The sequence below is a fragment of the Electrona antarctica genome (assembly GCF_951216825.1).
Source record: "Electrona antarctica genome assembly, chromosome: 21".
NCBI lineage: Eukaryota > Metazoa > Chordata > Actinopteri > Myctophiformes > Myctophidae > Electrona > Electrona antarctica.
The window spans coordinates 33,115,621-33,128,859 of record NC_136802.1 but is presented as its reverse complement, the minus strand read 5'-3'; the positions used below and the strand labels follow the sequence as shown (position 1 = coordinate 33,128,859).

The 13,239-nt window shown below is 45.0% G+C and overlaps 1 protein-coding gene across 2 annotated transcripts in view; it reads left to right on the top strand.

Annotated features, from left to right (window-relative positions):
• Positions 1 to 13,239, top strand: part of arap2 (ArfGAP with RhoGAP domain, ankyrin repeat and PH domain 2) — a 216,974-nt gene that overhangs the window by 189,701 nt on the left and 14,034 nt on the right. For both annotated transcript variants that reach the window (XM_079491216.1, XM_079491217.1), the window contains exons 25-28: positions 2,733 to 2,810; positions 6,307 to 6,381; positions 9,208 to 9,325; positions 13,041 to 13,169. In XM_079491216.1, coding sequence (XP_079347342.1) covers positions 2,733 to 2,810; positions 6,307 to 6,381; positions 9,208 to 9,325; positions 13,041 to 13,169 — 400 coding nt within the window. The remainder of the gene's footprint in view (positions 1 to 2,732; positions 2,811 to 6,306; positions 6,382 to 9,207; positions 9,326 to 13,040; positions 13,170 to 13,239) is intronic.

Genomic DNA, 13,239 nt, shown 5'->3' with positions numbered 1-13,239 from the left:
ACACACCCACACACACACCCGCGTAACAAGTTAGCAGCAGATCAGACGAGCAGGGGGGGCGGAGAGGGTATCAGTGTTCAGCTTGGAGCGTTGCCTGGCTTAAGGGGACGCACGGCACTGAGGGAATGCTAATACCCAGCAGAGTAACCCTGATCCCCTTCTTGTTCTGACGCTGAAAGGAGGAGCAGCTCGCTCCCAAATCGGTTCGGGACGCCGTCGTTCGCATGACAAATAGCCATTAACCCATTCTGGGCGGGGGAACCCCTTTTGGGTGTTTTATTTAAGTATTATATGGTTATACTTTAGCTGTTGAAAAATAGCAGATCTACAAGCTCGTAGCGCGGCACCGAGTGCCACGCTACGAGCTCGTAGATCTGCTATTTTTGAAAAATCGTGAAAATGTGAATATATATTCTTCAGAGCGAACGTTTTTTTTTCTTTTCGCAGTTTTGTTTATTCAAGATTTCAGGGTATACAGTAAATCAAATAATGACAATATATGTGACACACCCATACGGAACATATCAAAGAGATAACATGTACATATATAAATGTTGTGACCACCATATGCAAAATATTGTGGTGTGTCAGTGCGAACGTTTTTAACTCAAATCTTTGCTTCTGGGGGGGTTGCCTGGGACAACATATTTTCAGGCCAAATACAGATAATTCTGGGGGTCCTTGACATGAAAAAGGTTGAGCACCACTGACAGAAACAGAGGTTTTTCTGAAAACTGTGAAGGACGTTAGAATCGGCCTCAGGTCTAAATGGGTTAAGCTCCGGCGACGACGGGCGGGCCCCAACAGCAGCGAGGGCGGGGGAGAAAAAAATAGAAACCGCACGCTGACACAAAACGATTGAGATGCTTCACTAATTAACCCATTTTGACCTGAGATCAGATTCTAAAAATGTCTTCTACATCCTGACAGGTTTCTGAAAAAGCTATGTTTCTATGTCAGTCGTTCTTCGATTTTTCAAAAATAGCAGACCTACAAGCTCGTAGCGCGCCACTCGGTGGCGCGCTATGAGCTTGTAGATCTGCTATTTTTCAATAGCTAAAGCATAAGATAATGCTAACACCAAAAGGGGTTCCCGCCCAAAATGTATTAAAGAGTCAGTTCTGCGTTGGATGGCGTCTTCTGGGCCCCTTTATCAGGCCCAAACACATGCACGCACGCACACACACACACACACACACAGAGTGAGGTGTAGCGTGCATTTTGCCTTTTTTTTTTCTTCCTCCACTCCAATCTTCTCAGCCATGCGTAGAACTCTTAACAAAGCAAATTGTTCTCTGAAAACGATAGGAAAAAAAGACGGAATAAAAAATGTCATTTCCCCACCCGGAGCTTTTTGTTGAAGGGAAAAGTGTGGCGGCGCCTTTTTATTCAGTTTGGTGCTGAGCTACGTCGAACAATCACAGCCAACTTCCCACTTTGAAATGAGTTTCTGAAAGTCTTAGTGGAGCGACCCACTTCTGCACTTTGGGAGTGACACCATTAACGGTCTCATTCCGGTTAGCCGTGCGTGCGTGCGTGCGTGCGCGCGTGCGTGCGTGCGTGCGTTCGTGCGTTGCTGACCAGCATAGACTATACCAGCGGTTCTCAACGTGACTGTGAGGATATTGCACGAATGCACGTGGACCCCCAAATCAAACCACTAAGATGTTAATGATAATTGGCTGGAATTTGATTGGATCAGGTGATTCTTCTCTGGAAGTCTCAGCATCGTTCATAGGTTGTCGATGAGGTGAGGTAAGGTAGGGCCCACCCCCTACCTTACCTCATCACATCCATTTTCAAAAGCCGGATTACGCCAGGGCTCCACCGGACGCGTTGCGTTGCGTCTGCGTCGCGTCAAAAAACGCACCGGTTTAATTTTAATGCACGCGTCGCGTCTCCGTCAACGCGGGCAGTGGAGCCACCCTTCATTGATTAAAAAGGGGACATTCCCTGACGGTGACGGAGACGCGACGCTGACGCGCCCGGTGGAGCCCGGCCGTTATACTTATACCAAAAGTAGCAGATATACAAGCTCACAGCTAGCATGTTGCAGTGCTGTTGTAAGATTGTAGTTTGGCTAGTTTGCGGTGCGTGAAACAATGCACAACCAAGTATAAGGAAAAGTATTAAAATGTTTTAATTTGTGTTAAAAATATTAAATAAAATATATATATATATCAAAGATTTGCATACATGTCCAAGATTTTTTCCAAAGTAGCAGATCTATATGCTCATAATATGAGCTGTTTTCGGCGTGCGTGCGTGCGTGCGTGCGTGCGTGCGTGCGTGCGTGCGTGCGTGCGTGCGTGCGTGCGTGCGTGCGTGCGTGCGTGCGTGCGTGCGTGCGTGCGTGCGTGCGTGCGTGCGTGCGTGCGTGCGTGCGTGCGTGCGTCCATACCAATCCGTGATGCCCCTGTCAGTCAGTGTGCTCCACGGTGGTTTATCACAGGTAGAAGGACTTCAGGGACTTTTCTGTGACCCTGAATTTCCTTTAACTGCCTAAGGTGGTAGCCTGCCTCTCCTGCACCACCTTATCTGTGTGTGTGTGTGTGTGTGTGTGTGTGTGTGTGTGTGTGTGTGTGTGTGTGTGTGTGTGTGTGTGTGTGTGTGTGTGTGTGTGTGTGTGTGTGTGTGTGTGTGTGTGTGTGTGTGTGTGTGTGTGTGTGTGTGTGTGTGTGTGTGTGTGTGTGTGTGTGTGTGTGTGTGTGTGTGTGCGCGCGCGCCACCAGGTCAATGAGGACCAAGTGCAGCAGATGGAGAGAGAAAATAGTTTCATCGTTCGCTGGAATGACAAGAAGGACACGACGGTAAGTCAACACCATGTGGGCCGCCGGACACTTTATATGAAGACCAGAATAAATGGCGTCTTGAAAAACATTTTCAAATAGTTCAACTAGTCGATGTACATAAGACACATTGTGAGCTTGTAGATCGGCTATTTGAACTTTTTCAAAATAGTCAAAAAACGTCTAAGTTTAGGGATAAGGGGTGGCGCAAGATATAGGGCCCCATGTCTAGAATGCCTCATAAACATACTTATGCAACATACAGTAATCTGCTTACAGAGGGTATGCACGTGACATCATCATCAAACCCGGAAGTTATGCGGGAACGAGTACTGTGTGTGTGTGTGTGTGTGTGTGTGTGTGTGTGCGTGCGCCCAGTGCCCACGTATACAGTACTCCTGTTCTGAATAGTGTTGATGCCAGGCAGAACAATATATCTTCATGTTTCAATATTGTATGGGTGTGTGTGCACACACATACACACACACACACACACACACACACACACACACACACACCCTGACATTTCTGTCCCTAAGCTGCTCTTGCCATTTACAAGTTAAAAATAGTTTTTAATCCAAATGTTAGCGATGTGATTATTTTCATCTGTCCTTCCAGCATTGTTATGAATCTCTCTCTCCTCAGTTAATTATGTACGTATATATTTATTTGATTTTTTTTATATAACTTCTGTGATCTCACTCAAATCTGTCTTATCAACGACGGTGAAGGCCTGTATGTAACAGCTCAGCCCTTCCCCAGTGTACGTACTGTACTTCTTTGAGCTGCTAATTGCCAACGTCTTTATCTTTCCACGGACGAGATATTTATGTCCACCGCGCGCACGCTTTTTTTTTCTATGAGTGGTTGACCGGCACGCCCTCCTTTCTCTCAGCAAAGACAGAGAGAGACTCAAGAAAAGTGTCAGTCGGAAACGAAGGCAACCCTATGGCAACGCCTGACATTCACAATTACAGTACTCACATCATCGGTTTGAATGACTGTAATTGTGTACGTTGCTCTGTTCGGAGGGCGGGAAGTACAGCAGTCATTACCGTTCTGCCGGCTCGAGCCCACAATGGACCCTCACTCGGGTTCACCACCTGCACGGAGAAGATGATGGTCGACAAAAAAAACCATCAGGTGCAGTCATTGTACGTGGCATTTCAAAGATGACTGTTTTGAAGTATCTCCGGTGTCCACTTATTCGTCCACTTCCGTGTCATTTTGTGATTTGGGCTGAAAAGCTTTAGTTTATGTGTTTGGCTATTCATAAAGTATAGTGTGAGAAGTTCAGTCACGTGAGAGAGACTCGGAGTAGGAGTCACTGCTTCCTTGCCCTGGAAAGGAGCCAGCTGAGGTGGTTCGGGCATCTGGTTAGGATGCCTCTCGGGCGTCTCCCTAGCAGTGGCGTATCCAGGAATTACGTTTTGGGCAGGCAAGATATGTGTTAATTGTCGTCTCCCCGCGCACAATCGTAGCACTAAAGGTTTTCAAAGAGATATACCTGCCAGACGAGTAGGATACAAAGGCTGAAAGGCTGCATTTACATTCCAATGGGTGATTGAGGGTCGCGCTCTACCGCAACGGCCAATCAGCTGTCCACTAATAGTTCTCATGTCTTGTTTTTGTCCTCCTTGTATGGATTTTGGCCAGGCCAGAAATGGATTTGGACAGGACGCCTGCCCTCGCCTTATTGTAGATACGCCTCTGCTCCCTAGGGAGGTCCTCGAGGCACGTCCCACTGGGAGGAGACCCCGGGGCGCATATATAATTTTTTAAGCAAGCATTTTTTGCTGAAATATTTGCTTCTGGAGGGGTCCCACTGGCACAAAATCTTATCAGATGGGCGGCCAAATACATGCCTGTATAATTATAATTTTGGGGGTCTTGGGCCTTGACATGCATGAAAACGATTGAGCACCATTACGTTTTTTTCAGAAAACTGTTAGGATTTAGAAGACATTTTTAGAATCTGCCTCAGGTGTTAATGGATGTGAAAAGCTAGCAAAGTGTAAAAAAGAAAAAAGAGAAAGTAGAAGAAGTGAAACACTAAAGCCTGAACAAATTCTGGGAAATGTGGGGGCGAGGGGAGGGGGGGGGGGGGGGGGGGGGTAGGACACACTCCCATGGAAACTCGACAGGCTGCACTCTCCTATATACCTCCGTTGCTCTCACCTCGGGTGCACCTTGGATTTTCAAGTGTCTTGTAAAAGTCTGGCATGTTACTGAGTTATCCCGTTCTGACCTGAGATCAGATTCTAAAAAATGTCTTCTATACATCCTGACAGTTTTCCGAAAAAGCTATGTTTCTATGTCAGTCGTTCTTCGATTTTTCAAAAAATAGCAGACCTACAAGCTCGTAGCGCGCCACTCGGTGGCGCGCTATGAGCTTGTAGATCTGCTATTTTTCAATAGCTAAAGCATAACGTAATGCTAACACCAAAAGGGGTTCCCGCCCAGAATGAGTTATAGGAGTGCATAAATATCAATGTGTACCGCTCCAGAGAGAGAGAGAGAGAGAGAGAGAGAGAGAGAGAGAGAGAGTGGAACAAGACACACTGCCTCTTAGACACATGGTTCACACCTGTCCGTTTCTTCACGATGTCGTGGCCTTTTGAAATACCATGGAGCATTATGTACAGTATATCATTGCCGATGAGAAGGAAAAAGTTTTAATTATACATTTTTACACGACCTTTACGAGACACGAGATTGTACAGCAATGTCGTATGCTGTACAATCTTTGCGTTGTGAACATTTGAATTACTTGTTCCTTGTTCCTGCAAATAGTGCAATTCTGACAGAATGTGAAGATCTACATGCCATACAAGGTGGCATTAAAGGGATGTTTCACTATTTAGCCACTTAGCATTACCATTAGCGGCTAACTCCATCCATCCATCCGTCTTAAGTTCAACCGCTTATCCGTGGTCAGGTCGCGGGGGCAACAGCTCCAGAGAGCTTCAGACATCCCTCACGAGAGCAACATTAGTAACTTCCTCTTGGGGGATCCCGAGGCGTTCCAAGCCCAGTGAGACGATACGATTTTGTGCCAGGGGGACCCCTCCAGAAGCAAATATTTCAGTGTATGTATATATGTAATCTAAAATGACACAGCTGCTTTCCGGTTTTAACAGGTTAAAAAGGTACAGGGACTTAGTTTTCTCCGCAGCAGACCTCTGGTTTCCACAAATCCTCTAATGTTTCCTCTCAGCTCTCTCCATTTAGGGCAATACCACACCTAACCGGGGCCCGAAATTTAGAACAATAGCCAATTCATCCAGCGGCTGGTATACTGTTTTTCCTTTTCTTTTCTTAACTTCCCGCTGATCTGTAGCCTAATGTATACGTCTCTCTCTCTTGGTTCACTCGCTATACGTAGTTCTCTCCAGCTGATCTGTAGCCTAATGTATACGTCTCTCTCTCTTGGTTCACTCGCTATACGTAGTTCTCTCCAGCTGATCTGTAGCCTAATGTATACGTCTCTCTCTCTTGGTTCACTCGCTATACGTAGTTCTCTCCAGCTGGGGACTTGATCTTCGAGGTATACCTGGAGAAGAGGCAGCCGGAGAACTGCTGTTTAATCAAGGTAAGATGCACCACCCTCTGTGTGTGTGTGTGTGTGTGTGTGTGTGTGTGTGTGTGTGTGTGTGTGTGTGTGTGTGTGTGTGTGTGTGTGTGCGTGTGCGTGTGCGTGTGCGCACGCCCTATACAGTATATATATATATATATATATATATATATATATTTCTTTACATAATATGTAGTTAAACAACTAGTTGAATAGGCAACTAGTCATCATCATCATCATAACCTTTATTTAAACTTGGAGTACAATTGAGGGGCAGGCCCTCATTTTCAATGTAGCCGAAATACAAAAAAATCAACAACATAACACTAAATACAGCAATATCAAATATATGAATTGTAAAACAGACAAACTAGTCACCTAGTAATGATCACTAGAAGTGAACACTAGTGTGTGTGTGTGTGTGTGTGTGCGCGTGTGTGTGTGTGTGTGGGGGGGGGGGGGGGGGTGCGGTGATGCGCACTGCATCGTCTAGGTGCTCGAGAGTGCACGCACACGCACGCACGTGCGCGTGTGTACGTGCACGTGTGTGTGAGCAGGCCTTCCCTTGGGCTCTGCCTGGGTGTAAGGTGAAATGAGAGAGACGGCTCTAGTAGAGAAGAGAGAGAGAGCAGGAGCGAGGGAGGCAGGCTGGGGGGGAGGAGGAGGAGGAGGTTGTGGTGGGAAAAGTACTGTTTTACTTAAGTAAAAGTAGAAATACTGCAATATAGAAAGACTCTGTTACACTGCGTGAAAACAGGAGTTAACGGGTAATTATGGGCACTAGATTTGCCCGTAAACCTCAAGTTTAGCGGGCATATACAGTAATATATACGGTAATATACAGGTGTGATGGTACAATTCTGGAGTTTACCGGAGTTTGTTGGAAAGTTTAACGGGAGTTTCCTGTAATATACACATCCGTATTCCATGCTTTTTGCGCAGTGTTACAAGTACACGTCTGGAGTTCAAAATGTACTTGAGTAAAAGTACAACACGTATTGGCATCATTAATGCACTTAAAGTACCATTATGCAAAATGTCTCATTTCACAAGTTTTCGAATGTATAAAAAATATTTTGAACATAGCAGATCTAGATCTACAAGCTCACAGTGTGTCGTATCGCAACGCGTTGTGAGCTTGTAGATCGGCTATTCTCAAATGGTCGAAATGTAGAGCCGAAGTGGTTGATGTATGTTTTATAATAATAATCAAAAGCTAGAAAGTAACTAAGGTTCATGTCAAATAAGTGTAGTGGAGTAAAAGTATAATATTTGCCTTTGAGATGTAGTGCAGTAGAAGTAAAAGTACTGAAAATGTTGACATACCCAAGTAAAGTACAAATACTTTCCATCACTGGGAGGAGGATGGGGGGAGTAGGGGAGGGGGGGGAGGGGGGGGGATGGAAGCGAGGAGCGAGAGGTGGAGAGGTTGATAGAATAGGGCCGAGACATTGGTGGTTAAACCTGATGGGATTACCGCCACTAAAATAAATCAAAAGCGAGCTAATCAAAGAAATGTCCGATTTAATTGTGTGAGTAATTGCATTTTACAAGGCACACTGGCAGCTGTAGGTAATGGACTTCTTTCCCCAGGTTTTGTGGCGGTGTGGTACAATTGGAAGAGGGTTAAAGAGGGCTGCTCAGCAACACAGTTTGACATTAATACTCTGTTCTCTCCGTCGCTCTCGCTCTCTCTCCCTCTCTCTCTCCCTCTCTCCGGAGTCCGACAGCACATTTACTTTCTCCAGTGCTGTTTGGCCGCACGTAAGATCTTAACCCATTTTGACCCGAGATCAGATTCTAAAAATGTCTTCGACATCCTGACAGTTTTCTGAAAAAGCTATGTTTCTATGTCAGTCGTTCTTCGATTTTTCAAAAATAGCAGACCTACAAGCTCGTAGCGCGCCACTCGGTGGCGCGCTATGAGCTTGTAGATCTGCTATTTGTCAATAGCTAAATCATAACATAATGCTAACACCAAAAGTGGTTCCCGCCCAAAATGGTTTAACTGCATCCATGATCATTTCACACCGTATATTTCTTCTATCAATCTTTCTCCTATTTTGCTAAACTATTACTCTAATCAGGAATGTCGAGGGAAGTTGCCAGTCTTTTTGTGTAATTTGTGGCATCTCTAGTGTATGCTTATCACAGGCGTAATTTGCATAGGGTTGTTGGCTTATGTCAACCCACAGGCCCCCCACTAGGGGGCGCCCTCCCGTCACTGACTGGAGGACTGACGGGAGGAGGAAGCACCCGTGTCAACGTGCGTAAAACAAAACATAACAAAATGCCACCAGCCTGGACATAAGGGAATATACACAAGACTTTGGATATGAACGTTTTCCTTCACATTCTGCACTGCAGCACACGTGATGTTGCTAATGAATGAGTTTTTAGATTAATATTTGGCCAAAGTAACGTGCAGAACCGTGCCAAATGGTCCAAATTACCCGACAAATAACCGAGTTTCGCTCTCGAGTCTCGCTTCGCTTGTGTGCGTGTACGAGTGCGCCGCACGTGCATGTGGGAGGCCCCTTTCATCAGAAAACCCATGGCTGATAAAGGCTATTTTTGCCACTGATGCTTATGCTGTATATTCAGTACAATCAGTATTTTCACTTGGCAGAAGCAAGGAAGCAACCACGGTGCTCAGGAGGTGCAGGTATAAAAAGGTATTTAAAAATAGTAAAAAGGTGCTCCTGGGATCAATCGATTTAGAACAAAGGGGAGATCCGGGCACAGTCAATGTTAAAAGGAGGAAAACTTTATTGAACCGACATGTTTCGACCTATACGGTCTTCATCAGGGCTGTATTTTCACTTGTCTTTCTTTTTGTTTTAGTTGTCTCCAAGTATGCGATCCAGCGAACTTGCAGAGTGTGCGCTGAGCATGAGGAACATCGCCGTCCACGCTGACAACTCGTGGACGACATTTGAGGTCATCGAGAATGGAGAGCTAGGTCTGTGTGTCTGTGTGTGACGGGCATCGGGGTTTATTTAACAAGGTGTTCCTTAAAGACTATTTAAAGAGCATTGTTACAATTGCGTGCGTTTGTCCCCAGATGAGAGGTCAGCCCATATACCAATTTTAGGGTTATGTCACTAAAGTGGTGTATTTTGATTGGGCCTTTTGACTATTTCAGGAAGAAACCAAAAATACACAGGGAAGACATTTTAGAGTAATGTTAATTCCATATAGCCACATACAAAATGGAAAAGGGTACTTTTCCATTAGGGCGGCTGTGGCTCAGGAGGTAGAGCAGGTCGTCCAATGATCCCTGGGTCGGCGGTTCGAATCCCGGCTCCTCCTGTCCACATGTCGAAGTGTCCTTGGGCAAGACACTGAACCCCACATTGCCTCCAATGAGTTGGTCGGTGTGAGCTCGCCACCATTGGTGTGTGAATGTGGGAAGTGAGGACGCTGGCGTCGACTGTTCGCCGCTTCACCTCCCAATGTATGAATGAATGAACCATTGTAAAGCGCTTTGAGCACTCGGAAAAGCGCTATAAAAATGCAATTCAATCTTTTAAGTTGTTTGATTCAGTATTTTATCCATATTAGACTCCTTGAAAACACACAACCTTGGTTCTGGTGACTGGCAATGTCCTGAAGAAAAAGAAACAAATACAAAATAAATTAAAAAAAGTAATTAGAAAAGAAAAGAAAAGAAAAAAACAAAACGCCCGCCTCAAGCATCAGAAGGACACCCAGAACCAAGGACGGGTGTTTTCAGTGAATCTAACGTGGTTGAAATAGAGTTTGAAGGTACAATTAGGAAGGCTGCGTGTCTGATTTAAATGAATATCTAAATACTGAATCAAGTAACGTGAAACAAAAAACTGTCTGCGGTTAACCCATTTAGACCTGACGTCGGAATTTAAAAAATGTCTTTTCTGAAAAAAACATGTTTCTATGTCAGTTGTTCTCAAACATATTCATGTCAAGGAACCCCAAATATATATGACATTGGCCGCTGACCCCCATCTGAAAATATGTAGTTCCAGGGACCCTCTCAGTAGCAAAGATTCGAGTTCAAAACTCGCTCTGAAAGAACATATATATTCAAAGATTTCAGGCACATTTTCACGATTTAAAAAAAAATAGCAGCCCTACAAGCTCGTAGCGCGCCACTCGGTGGCGCGCTATGAGCTTGTAGATCTGCTATTTTTCAATAGCTAAATTATAACATAATGTTTAAAACACCAAAAGGGGTTCCCGCCCAAAATGGGTTAAGCTCACAAAAGGCCGGGTAGACTTTAAAACGACCCCCAGACATGTTTGAAAGTGAAACATCCCTTCGTGCAGTGCAGGCACCTGTACTTTGAAGGCTAACAGCCCTGGAGCGTGTTCTCGTCCAGTCCTTTTTCGCGCGCCGCCATCCGTGTCCAATTAGTGATTGATGATTCACGCATCGCGTTTTAAATGGCCATTCTCATTCAGGGCATATGCCAAGACCAACGCCGCCTCGCACGAAACGATCAGCAGATTATACGCTATCTCCCTAATGAGACGGTGTCCGTGAGCGTCGCACGGAACACGGAGGAATTAGCCAATTTGATGATATACGCACATTATTAATTAATATCTCCCTCATCATCGTGTGTCATAAATTCACCTTCATGTCCTCGTGGTGGCCAGCACCCCGCATTAACATGCGGCGACGGGCACCATCTTTGCCAGTAGATGCTACCCCCCCACCCCCTCCCCCCCGGCCTTCTCCCACACCCCGCTTCATTTGATCGCGGCTGTGGGAAGCATCATCACATCAAACAGAAGTCCAAAGTGGTAGCCGGGGCACAGAGTTGCTAAGCTGGTGGTCCCCACGCACCCCCTCTTGTCAGTTCACTGAGAGTTTACGCACACACGCACGCACGCACACACACACACACACACACACACACACACACACACACACACACACACACGCGTGCACACACACACGCACTTTGGTGTTTATAGTATACCCGCCTCGCGTAGTCACAGAGGACAGAGCGTCCTCTGTGAGGAAAACAAAGGTGTGTTGAGTACTGAATATATATTCACCGATGCTTTATAGCATTATTTCCGGGGTGCACGCACGCAGACGCTGTGTTTGCCGCGGAGTAAACAGTCGAGCTATTTTGAAAGGTGTCGCGCCGTGACAGGTTTTGCTCAGAAGAGCCATAGAGGAGGAAGGGCATCATTAGGCATTTCGGAAGGGGGTAGCTATAGATAAACACTGTTATCCGGGGCCATAGGCAGGGAAGGGGGAGCCAATATTTGTAGGGGGAACGGAGGAGCTAATTCCATTCCGCTGTTATGAATAACTTACGCCTTCTTTTTTTTGTTGTTTTTCCCTCGGATATGAAAAACGACAAAAGTTTGGAGAGCGAGGCGTCGGGGAGAGAGGGAGGGAGGGTGGGGTAGGAGGCACAAGTGATTTTATTGTATTTATTTATTTATTTAGTTCCCTGATAGCATGTAACCCCTATTCACCAATTAGGACGAGATAATGGGTCTATTTTGCACATGAGTGTTTTTTCTAATCACGTTCAGATTTGCTGAGGATAATTGCACACATTTTGAACCTCACAGTTATGACAGTAGGGGAGAACAACAACGTGCACTTGTAATGGGTTTTCTGATATAATTTCCTGATGGCATTTTAGACAATTATAATCCAATGACTTGGGAGACGAAAAAAAAGAAGAAGAAGAATGAATTGCTTTTTTTTCTTTTTTTTTCTCCGTTTGTCGCTAGCTCCCTGAGGCGATGGGGTGAAGGGCACATAAACTGATGGTCAAGATTAGGTTTTCCTTTTGTTTCCGTTTGTCTAGTCCTGTAGCATCATGTCAGTTTCAATGTACAATTTTGTATTTCATTTCAATTTTTAAAAAAAAAGTTAAAATAGCTACAAGCTTCTCAATGCATTACGCTGCAACGTGTTGTGAGCTTGTAGATGTAGATTTCTTTTTTTTCCTCAATGTTTTTTAATCGAGGCTCTGAAATTTCACATTTGTTGAGTTGTACAATGCATATTAGAACCACCCATTTCATAGAAAAACAAGTATCACACTACAAACAGACATTACATTAAAAAAAAGACAAACCACCACCACCATTGCAGCTTTTCAATGGCCATAATGGTTTTCATCGTCTATACGTCTAGCCATCTAAACCGAGGAGTCGTTCACGTCTGGGCCACCAGGTGGTGGTGGATGCAGTTCACAGTCATAGCACAGACGCAGTGTTGATTTCTTCGACCAAAACTATGACGCAAAAATGTTTGTCGACTGCCATTTTTCACTGATGAAAACTAAATGGATTCTAAATGAAAACTATAAGCTACAATGACAAAAACTAAGACTAAATATATTGACAATTCCGTCAACAAATAAAAACTAGACTATGTTGTTATAGGAAGGGACTAGTGGACAAGACATCCAGTAACCCAAGTAAAAGACACACGTCATTTTACACTTGTAGATCTGCTATTTTCAGCAAGTGTAAAATCTGCCATTACGACAGCATCAAGGCCCGCCAAAATACATTTTAGTCGACTAAATCAACTACGAATCTTAAAACTAAAATGAAAACTATTCAAAAGACTATGAACTAAAACTAAAATCTAAATGTGCTGTCAATAATAACAACACTTTTGATGAGAATGGTGCTGCTCTCTCCACTGTGGACAGAACGGCCGCTGCACCACCAAGAGAACATCCTGGAGCAGGTGCTGGAGTGGAGCTCGTTGGACGACCCCGGCTCGGCCTTCCTCGTCATCAAGACTCTCCAAAGGACCAAAATGGTGTCCGGCGATAAAGGTACGGGCCGGCGTGCTGCCGGAACGGTTAGTGCTACGACAGTCTAGTGCCACTAGAATGTTTGTATTAT